The following is a 21,593-nucleotide window of genomic DNA, read 5'->3' on the forward strand; positions in this document are numbered from 1 at the left end:
CCCACAGCAAAATACCAGCAGTCTGTGGATGGGTTACAGAAATGCAGCCCACAAAGAACATCAGGGACAGTAGTGTTTTCCTGCTCTACAGAAAATCCTCACTTACACACCTATAAAATCCTCAGTTGCACATCTATGTGCTTCTCTGTGCCTGCACAGGAGGTGGAATGAAGAAAAAGCATACAGAGCAAAATTAAAAGGGGAAAGTGAAATAAGGGGAATGGCTCAAACAGCTTGCAGACGGTAACTAAATTAGCTGAAAGCTGAAGGATTGTTTTTTCAACACACAGCTCAACAGCACTGTAAAACCCCCATTATTGTAACCCAGAAGCTCCTGAGAACCAGTAATTTCCAGAGCTGAACTTCTCCTATTTTCTTACTCATGGACCAGCCAGTCCCTGCTTTTTCCTTCCCCCAGTCCTTTCCAGGCTCCTGGAAAGCACAGCTGGGAGGGTGAGGGAATATTCTTTGCCCCATGTTCCCTTCCACCTCCTGGGTCTCCTGTTGCCACCCCACCCCATCACCATCCTCCTCTGACAGCCTCCCCCAGGTGCTCCAAATGCTCTCCTTCTTTTCCCTCACCAAGCAGGCCGAAGGGGCAAGTGCACTAAATCAAACCCAAGCTCAGCCTCTGCTTGGTTCCTTCCACGATGGAAATAAAACAAATTAGCATCAGGACAGACCCTGGGAAAGGATTTACTCCACACTCACCCACATTCTCTTTCTTAAACTCCTGATATAAAGACTGGTAATGATGGGGAAGCATCAACTCATAAATCCTAAGGTAAGTCATTCCATGTGTTAAGTGCTATCCCAGTAAAATTTTATGCTGTATTTCAGGTCTGAATTCATCTAGCTTGAATGCTTCTCCTTGTACTTCCATTCTGCTACATTCCTGATGTGCCTTGGCTAAAATTAGGTGGAAACAAATACAAAATTACTGCAAAACTAGAAGAGTTTTCCTGGGTATGAAGAACAATGCTGGTGTTGTCCATGACAGTTAAAAAACTTAACAAAAATATTTTGGCTGCAAAGTGTTGTGCAAAATCTTCACTTTTTAAATGAAGTGTCTGAAGTATTTAGAATTAATATTGAAAACTGATATTTCCCTCTTGAATCCATTTGAAATGAGTTAAATGTCACCAGAGCAACACCACTTCAGCTGAGGTACTCATTCCTTGCTCTCCCTTTGCCTTTTTTGGACAAAAACTGAAAAAAAGAGGCAATTATTGTTGTGCAAAGTAGAAACAATTTGATGCTCACATGCAGAATCCTTTTCTTTAGAAGGGGAGGAATTCCTAATTTATGATGAAATATAGGCTTGTTCAAGTGTAAAAGAGACCCCCTCCTTGAAAACGCTTTAGCTAGTGCTTAACTTTATTACTGTGGCAAAATTAACCATGTGCTTGAGTGGTTGCAGAGTCAGAACCATAAAATGTCACAGCCTTTATAGCTATGAGTCTGCTTTCTGCCTGCTGCATCTAATAAACATTAAGAGGTGAAATTCTGTCCCCGCTGGGGTCACTGCAAAACTCCCATTGATTTCAGCAAAACCAGGATTTTGCACAAGAAATCCCCCTCATGGTCATCAGGGGTCACAAGATGACACAAACAGAGAGAAGCCATCTGTTCCTTCTTCTGTGGACATTCCATATTGAATCTTTTCAGGCTGGTTGCCAGGAAATGAGGAGAAATGGAGAATGCAAATCCTTAGAGCAGCACAAACACTGAACATCCATATCCAGGATAGGTGTGGCACTTAGGGATTTTCGTTAGTGATGGATTTGGCAGTGTTAGCTTTATTCTTGGGCTTGATCTTAAAACTCTGTCCAACCTGCATGATTCTAAGATTCTGTGACAGCGTACAAGGTGCTGTTCTGCCTTCCTCACAGGAAAATTCCCTCTTAAAGACTTGGTCTGCACTCAGGCACATGGAAATCCATGGAGATGGTTACTTTAGCACAGCCCCAGCTCCAGAAGGAGGTCACCAAAGATCACCATGGAAGGCAAAAATTCTGATTTCAATAGACCGAAGAAGAAAACAGCACACTCCGCTTTACAGTGAACTCTGTATGAAGAGATCTGCTTCTTCTCACATCTTCAGATGTTTCTTTTTATACCTGAAACAATGGAAACCTATAGGTAGTTTTCTTCCCTGGTTTGAATGAGATGAAAATTGATGCATTTACTTAGCTCAGTGTTATTATGCCTTGTTATGTTATATTAATTATATCATATAATATCTTATCACATAAGATATCACATAAGATATCACATAATATTAATATATTTAAAATTTATTTATAATATACTTAAATATAAATAATAAATGTATAAAATATAGTAAAATATATAATAATTGTAATAACTAAATATATATTAAATACATATTATATTATATTATATTATATTTTCATATCACATATCATATCATATACCACATAACATAATATTAATATATTTAAAATATACGTATAATATATTTAAATAGAAAAATAAATAGAAATATACATATTAAGATATAAATAATTTTTATTATTTAATTATAATATATATTATATATATTATATATTTAAATATTTTTATATAATATATATTTCATATATTTAAAATGTCTTTTAAATATATTAAAAATATTTTGTATTTTAAATATATCATAAAATACAAACCAAGCTCTTCATGGAGGATCTTGTTCTCTTCTTCTCATTTTTGTGAAGTCTCACATTCAAGAATAACAAAAGCAGCCAGGATTTGCCAGCACAATCACATGTCACACTGAAAATGACCTTCTCCTGTGCAGATGTCACTGTCACTGCTGATCAAAAAGGCACTCAGGAGTCACCTTGATCTGTGCTCCAAGATTAATTCCATCCAGAGGAGTTAAGGCAGACTTTCCCTCTGCAGATCAGATTTTGCTTTGCCTTGTCTCACTTCCTCCTCCCAGTATAAACTTTTAAGCCTGGGGTTTATTACCTCCATTCCTCAGTCCCTTCCTGTGTGACAGCATCATCTCCATCCCCTACTGAGCTGCACAGCCTAATCACCTAGCATGTTTCCCTGGAAGTCATCCTTTCAGAGTGCTCCACCTTATTTTACCTAATAAAGGCTCTTCAGGAGTTTTATGCACAGTTCATTTTACAAGGTCTAGGCAAATGTCCCAAATTCATTATTTTTTTCCCTACAAACCACTGGATTCTTTTTTTCCTGAGAGCAAGATGCAGTCTTTGATGGATAGATTACAAATTTCAGGGCTGCTTTGGTTTCTCAACTCCACAAGACACAAGAGATTAGTCTATTACATTTCAACCATTCCATTTGCTACAGAAAAACAATGTTGACTATTTTGGTTGAATTTTTTTTTTACAGTGATGTAAAAGAAACCAGTCCCAATGCATTTTCAACATGCAGTCTTGTCATATACCAAAGACTCATTGAAGACAATGGAAACACCTTTTTTGGCTTAAAAATCACTGCTAGCATCAGTACTTTTCAATACTAAGAGAACAAACAGGAAGAAATAAAATCAAGTTTACCATGAGGCAATGTGGTGCAATGTTTCATAACATGTCTGCAGCTTGACCAAAAAATATAAATTTAGGGAGTTTTTGCATAAAAAATATTGTTAGTTACTCCATCTGTGCTTATTCTACCATAAATCTATACATATATATACACACATAGATACATGTACCATATGGGAGCACTCCACAGTTCTTTCCTCTTGATTTTTACCCACCTGCTTCACTCCTCTTGCCCAGCTTCTCCTCATCTTTCTCCACCATTCTCTTCCTATTCTGATTTTCTCTGCACCTCCCAAGCTCTTTCACACCCTCCTTTATATTCCCTCACTACAAAGAAAAAATAAAAATCTCTTCTTCAAGGTGACTCCAGAACTATATTTCTTGCAACTATTCTACAAAAAAAGCCAAACTAGCCCAAAACCACCCAAACAAAAGAACAAACATAAAAATCTTGTATATTCCAGCTTCTGCTTGCAACTTGATCACCCTTCTGCCTCAAATTCTACCCTCTCTTTCCTCCTCTTACTTCTACCATGCAGGTAAGGAGATATCCAGAGTCCCATCCCATAAATTTCATCACACTGTAAGGACAGGGATGTAAGGAATTGTTCAAAACAACATCAGAGGCTCAGGGCAAGGCTGCAGAACAAAACCTCAGGCAACAGGTGCTCTACAATTGAATTTTAGAAGAATCCACCATGCAATACCTGGGGTTTGGTGTTTGTGCCACGTGGTTTTCTAAACCCAGCATCAACTGGTTGTCACTGCCCAACAGAATTGTTTGATTTGGCAGAATTGTCTGATCTTTGTAGGCTCAATACCTACAAAGCTAAGATATTTATTTCACTTGGACTCTTTCCAGCCTCTGCTGTCCCTTCAGGTCCTGACAAACAGCCAGTTTTAGCCCAAACATCATGGCACACTGATCTGGAATAAATGTTCCTTTACTTGTATTTTTTCACTTCTCACATTCTTTTGTATCATTCTCATCTTGTAATCTTTGGCCTGTTTTCTATAGATGTCTAAAACTAGACTCCATTCACAGGCATATGTGACCAGATAAATAAGATAAATTCATAGTGAAATAAATGAAGACTGTCAGGTATTTAGTGCTCAGTAAATATCACACTATTTTTATGGCTTAAGAGTTTAATGTTTGGCTTATGCTTATCGGGAGAGCTGCTGAAATCACTGGAGAATTATCATTCTGATTAGGTATCTGCATTTTTTTTTTCTTTATGACAATATTACTGTGATAAAAATAGAATAAGTAACAAGGGTGTTATGTTCTAGCAATGTTTTGTAAATTCATTGCACAAAGGTAGCACTTCATATTTCACAGGGTACTTTCTTTTTCCATTTTCTGTTAAAACAAAGGCAGGCACTGTGTGGATTCCACAAAATATTTTATTCTGCTCTATTACAGATTATGAAAGTATAAAAAATCTTAGTCTTTAATGGGATCAGTAGACATTAAGTATTTATTCTTAATATTTTGCCACAATACAAACCAAAAGCTTTGTTGTCTATTATTTATTTCTGCATTACCCCAATGACTCTGAGCAGACAGAATTTTCAGTTGTAAAGAGTACTCCAGAAAACTGCAGCCCATTAAGATTCTTTCTGAGACTTCTTGGATATGATGCTGTTTGCTTTTTCATTAGAGTGGCTTGGAGACAAGATAAAGGGACAGAAAATTCAGGTGCTGGCTGAATATGTAACTTTTCCAGCATGATTTTGGATTTGCAGCCATTTTGCTTGAGTCTGGAGCTACAGCTGTGTCATCCCCGTGCCCTCTGTGTGTCAGTGACCCAAAATGAAGATTATGTTCCAAAACACCAAGGCAAGGAGCTGGTGCTGAGGACCAGTGGCCAGCTCAGGTGGCCATAATGGGGAAGGATACCAGAACAACCCTTCTTCAATCCTCCTCTAAATACTGCACACAGGGTCTGGAGCATCTCTGGATGAGAAGCTGGGACAGCTTAGTCTGGAGAAGAAAGGTGATCTCATCCATCCATGGAAATGTCTCCAGGGAGGTGCCAGGAGAATGGTGTCAGATGGTTTTCGGTGCTGTCCAGTGGCAGGGTGAGGTGCAAGAGCCATGAATGGAAACACAAGAAATTCCACCTCAACATGAGGATGTTCTTTGCACTGACCATGACAGAGGAGGCTGTCCAGGAAGGTGGCAGATTTTTCCTCTCTGGAGGATCCCAAACCCACCTGGATGCATCCCTGTGTCACCTGCTCTGGGTGACCCTGCCTTGGCCAGGACGATCTCCAGAGGTCCCTTCCAACCTAGCTGTGCTGTGATTCTGTGAACGTTCTGAGATTCTCCCTCACTCCTGCTGCTCACAGCGTCCTGAAGCACCTCTGACCAAAACCAACTTGCTGATTAACTGAAAAACCATTTCACAATGTTGCATCCCAAACCCACCTGGGTGCATCCCTGTGTCACCTGCTCTGGGTGACCCTGTCTTGGCCAGGATGATCTCCAGAGGTCCCTTCCAACCTAGCTGTGCTGTGATTCTGTGAACGTTCTGAGATTCTCCCTCACTCCTGCTGAAGTACCTCTCACCAAAACCAACTTGCTGATTAATTGAAAAAACATTTCACAATGTGGCTTCCCAAACCCACCTGGATGAATCCCTGTGTCACCTGCTTGTGGTGACTCTGCCTTGGCCAGGACAATCTCCAGAGATTGCCCTGGAGATTGTCCAACCCAGCCGTGCTGTGATTCTGTGAATGTTCTGAGATTCTCCCTCAGGTCCTGCTGCTGGCAGTGTGCTGAATCACCTCTGACCAAAAACAACTCGCTGATTAATAAAAAAAAAATTGATAATTTGGCAGGAGGTGGCAGTGATATCAATTTCAAAATAATTAGGAATTAAACAAACACAGAAGACTAAGTAAAGGGCACCAATCCACCTGCTTCTACTGTCCTGAAGTCAGGTCACCTTTCACTCTCAGCCAAGTGTCTAATAATCTGAATCATATCGACGCCCAGAAACGCAGCGTTTCTCAAGCTTATAAACTTAACTTTTGCGTACATATTTAGGGGGAAAAAAAAACAACAACACAACTTTTTTATTTCAAGCCGGGCCGTTCCGTGCCGTGAGGGGCCGGCAGCGGGCGGGACAGCGCCTCCCCCGCGCCTGCAGGGGGCGCTAACGGGGAGGCAAAGGCGGGGCCGGGGGGGCGTCAGTGAGGGCGGCGCGCATGCGCGGGGCGGGGCTCGCGCTCTCCCTGGTAACGAGCACCGCGCGCGCGGGGCCGCGCCCTGCCCGGGCCGCCCCCCCCAACCCCATCCCGTCCCCTCACGGCCCCTGAGCGCCCCTCACCGCCGCCATGCAGGGCGAGGACGCCCGGTACCTCAAGAGGTAACCGGGGAGGACGGGCACGAGGGGCGGCGGTTCGTGCCGGGGGGATGAACGGGGTGAGGGGAGGGGGGGGGGGGGGCGGGGGGGATGTCGCGGCGGTTGGGGCGCGGCAGGTTGTGCCGAGGGTGGATGGAGTGTGTCAGGTTGTGGGGTGCGCGGCACAGGTGTTGCGGGGTGTTTGCAGGGGAATATGGGGGAGCTGAGGGGTGGAGTGTGAGGCTGAGGCTGGAGTGAGGACTGGCTTGGGGATGGACGGGAGATTGGGGAGGTGACAATGGAGTGTTTTGGGTGAGTGATGATGGGGTGGGTGGAGGTATGGCGAGTGAGGAGGGGCTGGTTTGGAAGCTGGGGTGGGGTGGGTGAGGGAATGGCAGACAGATTTGTTTGGGCCGTCCCCCCTCAGCCTGCCCCACTCTGTTGGGAACAAGGTTTGGATGAGCATTGGGAAGGTTAAAGATGAGTGAAGGTTACAAAGGCAGCGTGGGCAGAGAGGTGGGGTGGGTGCTGCTGAGGAGGAGAAAGAGGGATTTGGAGGGTGCTCTGGCCTGGGGGTGGCTGTGGTGGCATTTTATGGTGTGTTTGGGATGGGGCACTGAAGTGACAGCAGGGTGAAAGGAGAATAGGTGCTATTAGGAGATGGGTGGTGGGGATCATTGTGTATCAGGTGCAGGTGGCTGCTTTGGGGATCAGGGACGGGATATGAGACAGTAAGGCCAGGTTCAAGGAGCAGCAGGGAGAGTGATTCGGAGGAGATGTCAACAGTATGGCCTGGCAGATTGGGCAGGGCAGGTGGTGTGAATGGAAGAGGTAACTGTGGGGTGTAAAGTGTATGATCTGGGTTTGGTGTTGCAGGTGTGATAAATGAATGGTGCCTTTTATCTGTTTGGCAGTGAGACCAGTCAGCATAAAGAATAGGGCCTGAACTGGCAGCTCTTGGATCTCTGTCAGCTGTTTCAGAGCAAAAGTGAATCAATCCCAAAAGATGCCAGCTCATCCAGGCCTCTGTCCAGATGTCATGTGTCACACATGGGCAGTGTCACTTCCTCCTGTCATACTGGTGATTTTATCCATCCTGTCTTGAATCCCAAGGAGTTCCTGCTCTTGTTTTTTACTTCCTTTCCATTTATTAGTATTTGCAGAATTTCCTGTTTAGACTGTCTAGGTTTTACTTTTTTTCCCCTTACATGCCACATATTAAGCTCCATATTTGTAAACAGTGCAGGGGAAAAACTGCATAATAATCTTTGCATGTCAGTTCTGTCATAGCAATGTCATGATGGGTAAAGATCAAATGCCACCCTTAATTAAATCAACAGCTGTAACTTTAGAGCAGTGCCTGTTTTTTTAGCCTTACCTGTTCAGTTTGTGCCATTTTGTAGGAATTTTTTTTTTTTTTTTGTAGTCATCCCTGCAACAGGTGTAGTTGTTTCTCTTTTTTGGGAGCACAAACCCAAACCTATCTGTTTGTGGTGTGCAAGTCTGGTGCTCCTGTGCTCCCTGTTCCCCTTTGTCACCCTGCATGGGCACTCCCCCTCCCACCCAGCCTCACTTGCTGGGATCTGTTATTGTATTTTCAGCCTTACCCACGTGTGCTTTGTGCCACTTTTCATTAGGACAGTTTGCTTTTGCTTTTTCCTTCTAAAGGAATCAGTTAATAAAGGATATTAACGCTCCAGCTTTGGTTACGTGAGCTCAGCTTGCAGCTTTTGTCTGTGGAAAAATGCCTTCCTCTTTAAAGCTTGAACTGAGCTGGGTTCTTGTTGACAAAGCAAGCAGTGGAGTGAAAGGACAGGCTGATGTGCATGAGAGCTCCCCAGTGCATTGCTGTTTCTGCTCATTATAATATTTGCAGTTTCAAATGTTTTATGAGGTGATTTACAGACTCAGGTTGTGTGGAAAAATCAGTAAATGTGTTTGTAGATTTGAGGGAATTTTTTTTCTGTAAATGAAGATTTCCCTTGTGATGCTGACAATCTGAATGCAGTGTTTTCCAAATAAAAACCAATTTCAGTGGCTGCGGAGTACATTTTAGTGCAGGTCCTCAAGCATTTCACAAGGCAGGATTTTCAGAGAGGGAGCTTGGCTGTGTATTGATTTGTGACTTCATTAGCTCAGAAATAGCTCAGGCAGAGAGGGTGTGTGTCAGTGTGAGAGGGCAGAAAATCTCTGCAGCTCTAAGCTCTTCAGTTTACCCATCTATCCCTCTGAAATAAAAACATTAACACCTGCTTCAAGGTACTGCTAAAGGGGAACAAACCAAGTCTCTTCAAAAAATCTCAAGTCATAAAGGGAGTTTTGCTATGCTTTCATGGAAAATGTTACTCTCCAGCACCAGAGAGATATTTTTGTTTGCTCTGTGTAGCTTTATATCCTTTCAAGACTTTCTAGACTCTTGGTTTTCTGACCTTTCTGTGGTTTGTGGGGTTTTTGGGCAGCTGTATCTCAAGACAAAGGTATTTTTTGCAGTTGTATCTCAAGACAAAGGTATTTTTTGCAGCTGTACTTGCAGAAGGAAAACTGGACGCCAGGGTAGCTGATTAGATGGAGACACATTTCAAACATTTTCTGCTGACAATGGTTACAGCACAGGCTGCATCTGGATTTGCTGACATTTCCAACTTTATGAGGTTAAAGTAATTTTTCCTGATCTAATTGACCCAATGTCATTGCTATCTCCTAGGTGCTGATATGACCACTGGTGAAGTCACTTGTAATTCTCTTTAAGGACATGATCTGTCCAAAAACCTGAACACCCAACAAAAAACCCACTCCACATCCCAAAAGCCAAACCTACATTTTGGAGGTGGTTTTAATTTGCAGTGTTTAGCAGCCTGGTTTATGGCATGACTGTACCAAGTGGACAAGGGACAAGTGTCATCTTTACCAAGAAATAAAAATAGGTCCCTGTATTCTCTGGATGTGTTCTGCCACTGCTTGAAAACAGAAATGAGGTGTGTCTTCATCCATGTGAGCCTTTCCTCAGGAGCTTGGATCTGCATGGACACAGAATTGTTGGCACAAGGAGGAGAGAGCAGGACAGGCCCTTTTGGCACTGGCATAGCCCAGAATGCTTCTCCCAAGGATCTGTAGCTGTAGAAAAGCAGGCAGACAGGATTTATTGCTTTTGATGGCAGCTCTTGGTTTTTGTAATCCCTCAAGCCTGGCAGCAGGCACAATGAGGTGAAGAACAGGTTTGTGTTTCAAAAGACAGTAGTTCAATTGAAATACAAATTATCTGTAATTCAGTCTCAGAGAATTGTAACTACTAGGAGTTAGCCAAGAGAATGACAAAAAAATTCCATTTGTAGAGCACTGCACTAAGTGAAGGGCATTAGACCAAGATTTGTCAATACTGACAAGGTAATGGGGAACCAACTGGGAAATTCACCTGCTTGGTGAAATGCATCTTTTTATTCATTATGTTGATATGGAATAGGATAACTTTGATTTCTTTCCTCATTTCTGTGAGTGAGGCTTTACCAGGGGCTTGGATATTTCTGTACTCCAGGCAGTAACCAAGAATATGCCCCTAGCACCAGGCTTTGGTACATTTATGTGGGATGGAATATGCAACCCAAGCACTACTTGGGTTTAGGGTCTGCACAGCAGGTACCTGATTTCTGCTCTGATGTGTTTTCTGAGCTTCTCCTTTAATCTGTTTTTTTCCCTTTATGGCAGGAAGGTAAAAGGAGGTAACATAGATGTGCATCCATCTGAGAAAGCCCTCATTGTCCATTATGAAGTGGAAGCAACAATTCTGGGAGAGCTGGGAGACCCCATGCTGGGGGAACGCAAGGAATGTCAGAAAATGTAAGGTCATAGCAAGCTCTGATATTTTATTTCAATTTTTCTATATTCAATAACTCAGAGTACCACCTGCTCTGAGAAATTGTAGTTTATAATCTTTGTGGAACTTAGTGCTGGAGCAGCAGAGGGTTTCAAAGCCGGGAAATAACAGGTGCCTGGGAAGGTTAACATCTGAAACACACGTTGTGAATTGCTTTTCAGCCATGTCCTTTGAGGTGTTTTGTAAAGGAAAATGATGACTTCTGTTTTACATGATGGGTATTTGAGGCAGAGAAAAGTTATTGTTTCCTGTGCAAATGTAGTTCATGTTGGAGCAAGGAGTACCATTGAACCTCCTGACAGCCTTGTGCTCCAGCTGTTGCCTCTCCTGTTGTTTTCATCTGCCCAACCAGTGAATTCACTGCTTTTTCTGCATTTCAATTTTGCCTGGGTAATTTCTTTCAAGACCATTAAAATATTCCCCACTGGAAAAGCTGAGAGAACTATCCTAACTTCATCTTTCAAGCTGCAAGGTTGGATCTGTTCTAGGGGGGTTTTATCTCTGTACTGGTTTCTTTTTGAAAATTTGAACTGAAGTGGCTGCCTGTGTGAGTGCATGTTGAGGGAAAAAGAAAAGAGAGTCTTTAAATTGTCTCAAATTTTTGAAAATATCAGAAGCATACTTCTGTCATCAGATGAATCAACATAATTTGCATCTTCATGATGGTGGAATTCCTTTTTTTTCCAGCCTGTTGTTAATGCCCACAGAGATTTCTTCTTGCTCTTTGCTTGTGGACCTGGCTGCTGTGGGAGACTCCTGGCACTGCAAAATAACCTTTCTGTGCAGACAAACACCCAGGACTGTCTTTCATTTGGGACTTTTTTTGTCTCCAATACTCCTTTGTGGTCCTGTGCCCTTTTTATGTGGTATAACCAAATCAATTACTGTCTTTTGTATCTAAGATGGCTGTAAGGGATCTGTTCATCCAGCTGCCTTTAATGTTGCTGCTTGTCAGCTCATGAACAGTTATACTCCACCAAATCTGTTTGACACTTGCTTGGCATTTGGAGTTCAGAGGCACCACTTGGACATGAAAGGCACAGGCACTGAGTGTATCAGGATCATTTCTGCTTTGAGAAATTCTTGATTGTATAAACATAATCAAAGGGCTGAAGATAAATTTAAAAACTGAAAAGAGATTTGTCTGTGTTGCAGAATTCGACTGAAGAGCCTCAATGCAAACACAGACATTGGTTCCCTGGCTCGAAAGGTTGTTGAAGAATGCAAGCTCATTCACCCCTCCAAGCTTGGAGAAGTGGAGCAGCTGCTGTACTACCTGCAGAACCGCAGGGATTCCTCAGCAGGGAAAGGTAAAACATACAGCAACAAAGCAGCTTGGGACTGGGGTGCCTCAGCCTTGAGCAAATACTGAGGTGTTCCTGGCTGAGAGCCCAGTGTGCCTGATGTACCAATTCTCTGGGGATGGTCACAGTAGGAAACATATCTTTATCACCCTTGGAAGCAATTATGATCTTGAAGCCAGGAAATTGCCTTTTAAATAACCAAATTTATTGTATTATTTACATTTAATATTGATGCTTCTTACTGGCTGCCTTGTGCTTTAGCAGGACTTGAGAGGTACAGATTTGGCTATTGGGTGAAGCCTCATCGTATTGAATCTGCATTTTCAGTGACATCAAAAGTCTCTAAGGGGATCTTCCTAGAAAGATCTCTGCCATCACCTCCTGCAAGGGTACAGAGGGTGCCTAGGCTCAGTTTGGGCTGTGTGTAAAGCTGGAGACTCTCAGAGCCTCACAAGCTTTGATGCCTGGGGTGTTTCTCTCATCTCATCATCTAAAGTTCCATCTTGGTGCTCCTATTTATGTCTTAAGTTCACCTTAAACTTTCTGCTCAGGGCACAGTTGAATATTTAACAAAAGATTCTACATTACTTTGTGGTTACCCAGGTTTCTTGCAGCCCTGAAATGGTAAGCTTTGTTTTCAAACTGGATTCCTAGTGAGACAAATTTAAAATGAAGATTTATGTTAGAAATGGGGTTTGATTGTAAGAGCTTTGCAGGTTTTACCCTCTTTCACTCTGCATTTCTGTGTCTGGGTACAAGACACACAAGGGCACAAGAAGGATCAAAGCTGCTGATGTCTCACTGTGGGAGTGAGTGTTGTTGTTCTAGGCTTGTTCTATGGTTTATTAGCCTCCATCTCCCCAGCTGATAAGGTTATCACTGATCATTTAGACTGAGTTGTCAAAAGGCAGCTGAGGATTTGTTGTACTCCCTAGGACTGTTGGGGTTCAGAAACCTGTGTTAGTCTGGCAGGTCAGCTGGACACAAAGGACTTTGACCTTGATTTAACTCATTATGAGAACACTGGACATGTGTTTGATCTGTGTTTATGTGTAACTTAACTGCACCCACATCTTTTTCTTTGTAGAAAGGAAAGAGAAAACCAGCAAGCCAAAAGATCCACCCCCATTTGAAGGAACAGAGGTAAGTATTGATGTTAAAAGAGAAATGCAAACCCTGTTTGCTACTTCAGTAAGCAATTACAAAAGGGAGGAGGGGAGAGGAAATGCTGAATTCTTGTGGGTTTTTTGCTTCTTGATTTTTAAACAAAGAACTTGGTTTAGAAATACTGCACAATGGGAAAAAATTATCTCCTAAAAGGGTAAAATATTTGACTTGCATACTTACCCCTCCAAGTATAGCACACAGCAGGACTGACAGTGAGGACTGCAACATCAGACAAGACATCCTGAGCATCCTTTGATTTTTAGGAATTACGTCTCGTCAGATTTCCTGCTGTTCATTGGCAGTCATTCTGCATGTGTTGGGATTTTTTAGCTTGTATTTCATTTTTGCCTAAGATCTGTACTCAGAAGCTGAGTGTCCTTTAGTGTGACAACTGAATTGTGATTGCTGGTGTTGAATTGCCCCGTCTCTCAGTGAAAGCCTTTCTCTGACTGCTTTCAGATTGATGAAGTTGCCAACATCAATGACATGGATGAGTACATTGAGTTACTGTACGAGGACATTCCTGACAAGGTGCGGGGCTCTGCCCTCATCCTGCAGCTGGCCAGGAATCCTGATAATTTGGAAGAGCTGCTTATAAATGGTAATTTTAAAACCCAGTGGTAATTTCTCTTAATGTGCTGTTCATTTGTGTCCAGGGAAAAGTAGCTCACCTTTCATTTGGGGTTTTCTTTAGTTTGCTAGGCTCTGTTTCTCTGTATATAATAAGGTGACCATCAAAGCTCTGTTGGGTCTCTCTGCTCAGACTGGTCTTAGGTGAGGCTAATACTGAAATCCTCCTGGCCTCTAGAGCTTCAGCTATTTTTTTTCTGATCCTGGTTATTTTGATGCTCAATTAACTCCAGCTGGCATTATTGCTGGAGATGGGAATGTATTGGTGTATTCTGTAGATCAGGGAACTTGCCTTGAAAAGAGAATTTGCAAGCTGACATGAGTTAATTTTTTAAATTTTCTTTCCTTGCCCTTTTTGTCTCTTTGCTGAGCCCTTTTACCCTCATGTATTGATGACTTCAGTACATGCCCATCTTGCAGTGTCTCCACAGAAGATGGGATGGGAATAGTGAGCCATGAAATAATGGCTTGTCCCTAAGAGTTGTTGAAAATATTTAGTGCTTCAAGTTCCCAGTTGCTGCTTTTGTGATCAAGGTGTAACGTGAATAGAGACTAGCTAGGGGAGCATGACTGGAAAAGTGAAATTAAATAAGACAAGGAGCAACCAAATTGTTAAATAATATGAAGTAGATTCAGGGGGAAAAATAAATGGAAAGAGGGATGAGAAATATTGTCTGTCCAGGCAGAATTTAAAGGGAATTTGAAAGTGAAAATGGCTAAAACACAGGGACACAATGTAGTGTGCAACACAGAGCTGGCAGAGGCCACAAAATCTGAAGGTTAGTGGCAGTTCTGAGATGAATTCAGTGTTTGGTTGCACTTTCCTTCCATGCTGCTGCTTCTAGGGTTTGTGACATGCTGACCACCCAGGGCACTCTCTGGTACTGCCTCCAAACAGAACTGGTGAGCAGTGCTGCCTGTTAAAGTAAGACACCTGTGAGAGTGTTCCACTAGAAAACTGATAGATGTTTTCAAATTCTGAGGCTCACAAGCTAAAAAGGAGGGACACAAAATGCTGATGCTTCTCTAAATCTTGTTTCACTTCAGAAACTGCCCTGGGTGCATTGGCCAGAGTGCTGAGGGAAGACTGGAAACAAAGCATTGAACTGGCTACCAATATAATTTACATTTTCTTCTGCTTTTCAAGGTGAGTGCAGAGTCCCTGGATTTAGGAACATAAAGAATGTAGCTCTGCTTAGTGGCTTTTCATTTGTTTATTGCTCTGTGCTACAAAACTTCACTGAAACAGGAAGAACAGACAGAAACATGCTTGTGCCTCAGTTTTATCACTTAAAACAAAAAGAACTCTCATGATGGGGCAGTTTGTAAGGGAGCTGGGAAGGAGCTAGTAAAGATTGACTCATAGCTTTGTGTCAGAAATGAAAGGTGGCTGAGCTGCCACCTCTAATTTCCATCTGCACACCTAAGGGAGGAAACTGTTCAAAACTGAAGTGAGCACTTGCTCTTATTTAGCTATGCCAGTGTTTCTGCATACCCTGCCTAGAAATAATTCAAGCAGAAATTGCATTTACCTTGATTTTAGGTCTCTATTTCTGATGAGGAGAGTGCTCTGAAGCACTTGCAGAATGGAAGGCAGGGCTGAGGGGAAAACCTTTTCCTTTATGCATAAAAATTGAAATGTGTTTTTATTTTGATCTGGAACAACAAACTATTCCTTATTTTTCTACAAGTTGAGAAAATATTCATGTTTTCAGGGATTGCTCTTATTTTGAAATAATTTTCCAATAGGAGAGTGCTTTAATGGGGCAGACTGTAAATACCTTTTTTAATATTGGATGTGGTGCACTATTACTACCATAGATGTCACAGTAGATATGGAGTAGATATTCCTCACAAATATTATTTCTTCAATGTAGTTTCTCTCAGTTTCATGGGATAATCACACATTACAAAATTGGAGCTCTGTGTATGAATATCATAGACCATGAACTGAAGAGACATGAGCTTTGGCAGGAAGAACTTGCTAAAAAGAAGAAAGCTGATATCCTTTTGATGTTCTGCTGTAGCCTGATGGCTTCTGACTTGTCTTGATGAGTGTTGTTGGGTTACACAAGATGAGCGCACAACACCTTCTGTGAAAGCAGCAGAATTTACCAGAAAGTGCAAAATATAATTGCAGATATGAGAAAGACCAAGGGGGAAGATTTTGGGATGTGGAAGAGGTTAAACTGAAGCTATTAAAGCAACACAAGGAAAAAAAAAATTTATCAGCAATATGTCTTAGAACATCTGTGCTGCTTAGTAGGGTGTAAAATATCCTGGCCTGGATTGCAGGTGTAGCAGCTGGTGCTGAGGGAGAGTTTTGGCACTGGGTATTCCATAGATCCCTTGCTTTTCACTGGTGATTGAGAAACACTTTCCAGGACAATTGTCACCTAGCCTGCATCACTTTTCTCTGAACTCCTTAACTTCTCTAATTCACTTGATGAAGATCCTGAAAATCAAACCCTGAAGAAGGACTCTGAGAAAACTTACAAGAAATACAAAGGGCTGGTTGTCAAGCAGGAGCAGCTGCTTAGAGGTACCAAATCCAAATAGCAAATTATTTTCTTGTGGGTAAACATGGCTGAGGGATCCTCTGGGATTCTTTTTACAACCAGGATGTCTTAAACATGGATGAGTATGGAAGAGTGTTGCCCAAGAACAGGGAAAAGACAAATACTTAATCAGATTGTTTGACATTATTAATAATTTTAAAAACCTTTTGTCAGTAGAAAAGCAAAAGTGATCCACTCTTCTTTGCTTATTATATTGGTTTGGGAGGAGTTGGGTATTTGAAATTTTTTAAAATTTACCTAATTTTGCTTGTATCTGACTCTTTGAATAGATTTCATTCTATCCCAGTTTTTGTATTAAAATACACTTCATGTTAGATTGAAATGATCCGAGTGGTAAACCTTTCCTGAGAGGGGCTTTTTACTGCTTCCTGTTGGAATTGGAATTTAAAAAAACACAAATCACACAACACAAAAAGCTTCTAGTTATCATAATTCTAATTTTTTTCAGAGCCACAATTGGAATGAATGTTCTTAATGCTTCTTAAAGAGGCCAAAAAAAGGCATTCACTGGCAATTTCCTTCAAAATGCATTGAAAAGGGAGCAAAATGCTTCTGAAAGTCTTGTCTTCAGTACTTGAAGTATAAATAGAGATTTGTTGTGTTGGGTGTGATCTGTTGGTGTGATTTGTGTTGACCTTTGCCAGTTGCAATTTACCTGCTGCTCAACCTGGCTGAGGACACTCGCATTGAGCTGAAGATGAGGAACAAGAACATTGTGCACATGCTGGTGAAAGCTCTGGACCGCGATAATTTTGAGCTGCTCATCCTCGTTGTGACCTTCCTGAAGAAACTCAGCATTTTCATGGAGAACAAAAATGATATGGTGAGGCTTGTAGCACTCCACGGAATGCTGGGAAGGTTGGAGATCTGAAAACTTTGTGTGGTTGGAGGGAAGAGGGAAACATCTCTGTTTTCACACTGAGTATCTCTAGCACTGATTATTCTGTTTTGTTACAAGTAAAGTGAGTGCAAGAAAAGCACAACATCCAGTCATAACCTACTGCAAACTGTTTTGAGGAAATCCCAAACAGAGAATATGATGCAAAATATGGTCCACAAAATTCCAGATTTTGAATTCAGCACCTCAGAGTCTTGTTTTATCCCCGCTTATGGTGGTGCCCATGACTCTGCCCCCAGACTATACTCTTGTGACAACATATTGTTGTTTCTGCCATGTATTGACTTGGGAAGAGAGATATTTATTCTCCTCATTCTCATTTATTTATTTCTTGTGTCAGTTTGGTTCCTTCCTCCAAAGAAGTGGAGGCAGTTATTCTTCATAATTTTTTTTTGTGAAGTCTTACACTTCTGAAATTGTAGCATAATTTGTTTTGTGACTTCAAACTCTAGCCAAGTACCTCTTTCACTGATACTGTAATAGATGCTTGACTTCACTTTTGTGTCTCTATTTCAATTAATTAGATGAAAATTATACATTTTCTTTATCCAAGAGGTAATCTGAGATCAGTGGTGTACAGAGATTGTGAGGTGAAAAGATCTGTGTAAAAGCAGCAGTGAATTAACTGGACCTTTGCATGCGTGTGCACTGAACACTGCAGACAAGCAATATCTCCCTTATTTATATATGGGGCTTGGTTAGAAAAATAAGAATTTGCTCTCCAGCCCGCTGATATGCTGGCACACTTTCCCCATTCCTCCTGATTTACTGGAAAGATAAACAAAGTTGTTGAATCAATTTGATTTCAGAATGTTCTAACAATTTTGGAAATGTTGGTGTGCTTCAGGTCAGCTGTGTGAGCATTCCTTACTGATAATAAAGATGATGCTTTTTTCTCCATGGTATTATTAAGGAAAGCTACCAGTGAAGGAGAAAATGTTCTGATATTTGTATTGGGCAGTAATACAAAACTGTCCAAGGCAAAATGAACCAAGATTAGTTGTTCAGCACCTGATTCTGAGTACCAATGAATAATTCATGTGTATTTATAGCACATTCTTTCCTTGGCTGTTGCAGGGCCATATGAAATTCAAAGCAGTGAGGTAGGAGTTGTTGCTATCTGATTGTTTCTGATCAAAGCTGTCCAGGCAGTTGTTGATTATTGCACTGGGCTGTGTGGGGAGAGCTGTAGTTTCTTTTCTTAGTGTTCATTCAGTGTCTATTTATAACCAGACTAGTAATGTACATGGAGAAGTCTGAAGAATGCCAAGTAATTTAATGTGCCTCCTTCTGGCCAAAGAAGGATCTGGGGTACAAAAAAAAAAAAAAAAGGAATGCATTTAAAAGATTGTGTCAAATAAAAGCTCAGAAATGTTGCTTAAAACATGATAAAAACTTTCTGAAGTCTTGCCAGTTCAGATGTGTTTTCTGGCTGGTGAAGTGAACATGATCTCAGGAACTGATACCACTTCTCAGTTTCTGGATTCCACTTTTTAATTTGAAAGTGATACATGTTTCAAGATGACTTTCATGCTTTTATTAAATTGACATGTAGGATGGCATGCCTCTTCTGAGAGCACATGCACACTTCTGGCTAGGGGTTGATTTGAAAATCATAATGAAAGGTCTCAAATTCTTTTTGGGTGCCAATTTTCTGTCTTTCTTGGTTGGCTCTATCTTTGACTCCACTGGCAGTTGCTGCAGGATTGCATGTGTTAAAGTTTAAGTGAGTTTGCTTACCCCAATCTAGTTTTGCAGGTGATGTCTTTACCACATTCCTGCAGTATTCCAACAGTGAGGAATGTTTTCAAGACATATGAACTTGTTGGTTCAAAGCCTTTTTCAATCAATGTTTCCCACTAAGCCAATCTAGAAGATTTCAACCACAAAGGCATAAGTGAAACTACTTCAGATGAAACTGCATTAACAGTCACTGTTATGGCTACAAATTGGATATTGAAGCCAGAGTAAGTTTGGATGGATTATGGTTTTGGTTTTTTTTCCCTTGAAATACAGGTTGAAATGGATATTATTGAAAAACTTGTGAAAATGGTGCCATGTGAACATGAAGACCTGCTGAATATTACTCTTCGACTCTTGCTGAATCTCTCCTTTGACACAGGCCTGAGAAGTAAAATGGTCCATGTTGGTTTGCTTCCCAAACTCACTGCACTCCTGGGTATGTCTTCTTTTGGTCTAACACAGACATTGCAGTGAAGCTCTTTGCATCATGGTATGATGTACCTGAGAGTTGCTGTGTCACTTGTGTTTTTGCCACTTCCTCACCACTCCCAGCTTCCTGGCATTCACATCATCTTGTAGATTCCTGTAGATTTACTTCTAGGGTCTCTTGAGCTGTAGAATGAATCTTCCAGTCTTTAAAAATTACCTTAGTGGCTACCTGAAAACCCCATGAGCTGACACCAGAGTGATGCTTGTCATTCTGGGGGAGCACCTAGGGAAAACAGCCAGCAACTTCACAGAGCCCAGCTGATGTAGGTACAAACTATATATATAAATATTTCTTTTTAGTGAAGCTTGGTATACCTGCTAGCTCTTGGAACTTGTCCAAACAGATCAGACACCCCCCAGTTTTGTTAGTTTTCAAAAATCACTTCAGTAGCTATCTGAAAACCCCATGAGCTGACATATGAGTGATGTTTGTCATTCTGGGGGAGCACCTAGGAAAAACAGCCAGCAACTTCACAGGGCTGATGTAGGTACAAACTACATATATATAAATATTTCTTTTTAGTGAAGCTTGGTATACCTGCTAGCTCTTGGAACTTGTCCAGAGAGATCAGAAATCTCCCAATTTTGTTAGTTTTCAATCTAGGGTGTACTGATTTCTAGACTTGCAGCTTGGCAGTCTTGTGTTAAGATCATGTAAGTACATCAGTTACAAGTGAAACTTTGTTGTCTCTAGGGGAAAGCCGTGGAAACAATAAGGAATTTGGAAAAAGCAGAGGATTGCTCTATTTGATCACTGTTGTATGCTGGAGTTCTGAGGAGGGACTGTGTTGCTTTTTGTGTTGTTTGGCTGAGGAGGCCAGACCTGGGGGTTGCTCTGGTTGATACACTAAAGGTTTAGCAGCTTTTGGCTTTAGGGATTGCTGAGTGGGAATAGAGAGTCTTGTTTGTATGAATCACTGATGCAAGACATTGCTAAAGTCTTCTGAAACCCTTTGGCTTTGGGATGTGCTGAATCCAGTGCAGAGGGCGTATCAGATCCTGCCTGGGGCAGGGGTAATGCAGTGGTGAATCTCAGCTTTCTCCTCTAGCTGTCAATTCTCTTAGGGTTGTTTGTCTTCTCAATTCTACTTCAACCTCATCACAGCCTTTTTGCTGTTTATTGAACACCATAAAAACTTAGAGTGCTTTGGAAGCCTTGATCCTGTTGGTGATTATTATACAACAGCTACGTGGTACAGCCTGCCATGCCTCACATCCTTTTATACTTTCTGTTTGCTCTGGTCTGAGCTAGGATGGTGAAAATTGGCATTTGAAAGCCCTCTTCTTTATTTTATATCCTCAAGACAATGTTATTTGGTAGTAAAGTCAATGAGAAATGGAAGCTGATGAGGAAATCTTTGAATCTTCTTGGTTCAGCTTGGGTTGTAAGGTTTTTGGAGCAGGAACGTGTCCCTTTTGTTCATACAGCAGATATTGCTGTGGTCTGAGGGGGCCTTCTGGGGATTTGTCACCCCTGGCAATGACACTGAAGTCCCTGCTTCCAGAAATTCTCCATTTAATATCAGAGTCAGACTGAACTCATCAGTTAAATATCTGCTTTTAGTGTCTGTTTGTAACATGGAGAGGAGAATTGCTTTTCAAATGCCATTCTCTTAGACTTGTAAGTAGGCCTGTGTGAAGGCTGTTTAGCTCAGAAGAACTGGTTGCTAATTTGTAGTTGTTAGGATAATTATTGCAAGTAATGCTGGTACTTCCAGAATATACAGTGTGTTTTTTTTCTCACCTAAGATGTATTCAACCATTCTTTCTTTTTTACTTTGAATTTTTCATAGAGGCATGTGCTCTTCTTGCTTCTCCCTGTAGAATTGGTTGATACTTACTTTTGATGTGCTAAAAATTCTATTACTTGCTTCTTTAAGCCATGACTAGGGTTTGTGAGACTTTTCTTGGTATGGTGATTCTAGCAATTCTCAATTGCATCACTTGCCATATCCTGTCTGAGAGAAGTCTGCAGTCTGAATAATAAAACTGCCATGTGCCAGATGCCCCATTCATACAGGTTATTTGGATATTAAAC

At 41.4% G+C, this 21,593-nt stretch overlaps 1 protein-coding gene across 2 annotated transcripts in view; it reads left to right on the top strand.

The window, feature by feature from the left end:
- Positions 1 to 6,745: 6,745 nt before the first annotated feature.
- The window catches only part of KIFAP3 (kinesin associated protein 3), a 67,472-nt gene continuing 52,624 nt past the window's right edge, over positions 6,746 to 21,593 (top strand). For both annotated transcript variants that reach the window (XM_059478646.1, XM_059478647.1), the window contains exons 1-10: positions 6,746 to 6,898; positions 10,577 to 10,708; positions 11,901 to 12,055; positions 13,137 to 13,192; positions 13,676 to 13,817; positions 14,894 to 14,993; positions 15,724 to 15,848; positions 16,290 to 16,388; positions 17,070 to 17,248; positions 19,340 to 19,502. In XM_059478646.1, the coding sequence (XP_059334629.1) occupies positions 6,867 to 6,898; positions 10,577 to 10,708; positions 11,901 to 12,055; positions 13,137 to 13,192; positions 13,676 to 13,817; positions 14,894 to 14,993; positions 15,724 to 15,848; positions 16,290 to 16,388; positions 17,070 to 17,248; positions 19,340 to 19,502 (1,183 nt within the window). In that variant the 5' untranslated portion in view covers positions 6,746 to 6,866. The remainder of the gene's footprint in view (positions 6,899 to 10,576; positions 10,709 to 11,900; positions 12,056 to 13,136; positions 13,193 to 13,675; positions 13,818 to 14,893; positions 14,994 to 15,723; positions 15,849 to 16,289; positions 16,389 to 17,069; positions 17,249 to 19,339; positions 19,503 to 21,593) is intronic.

This window comes from Ammospiza nelsoni, chromosome 9 (assembly GCF_027579445.1).
Source record: "Ammospiza nelsoni isolate bAmmNel1 chromosome 9, bAmmNel1.pri, whole genome shotgun sequence".
NCBI lineage: Eukaryota > Metazoa > Chordata > Aves > Passeriformes > Passerellidae > Ammospiza > Ammospiza nelsoni.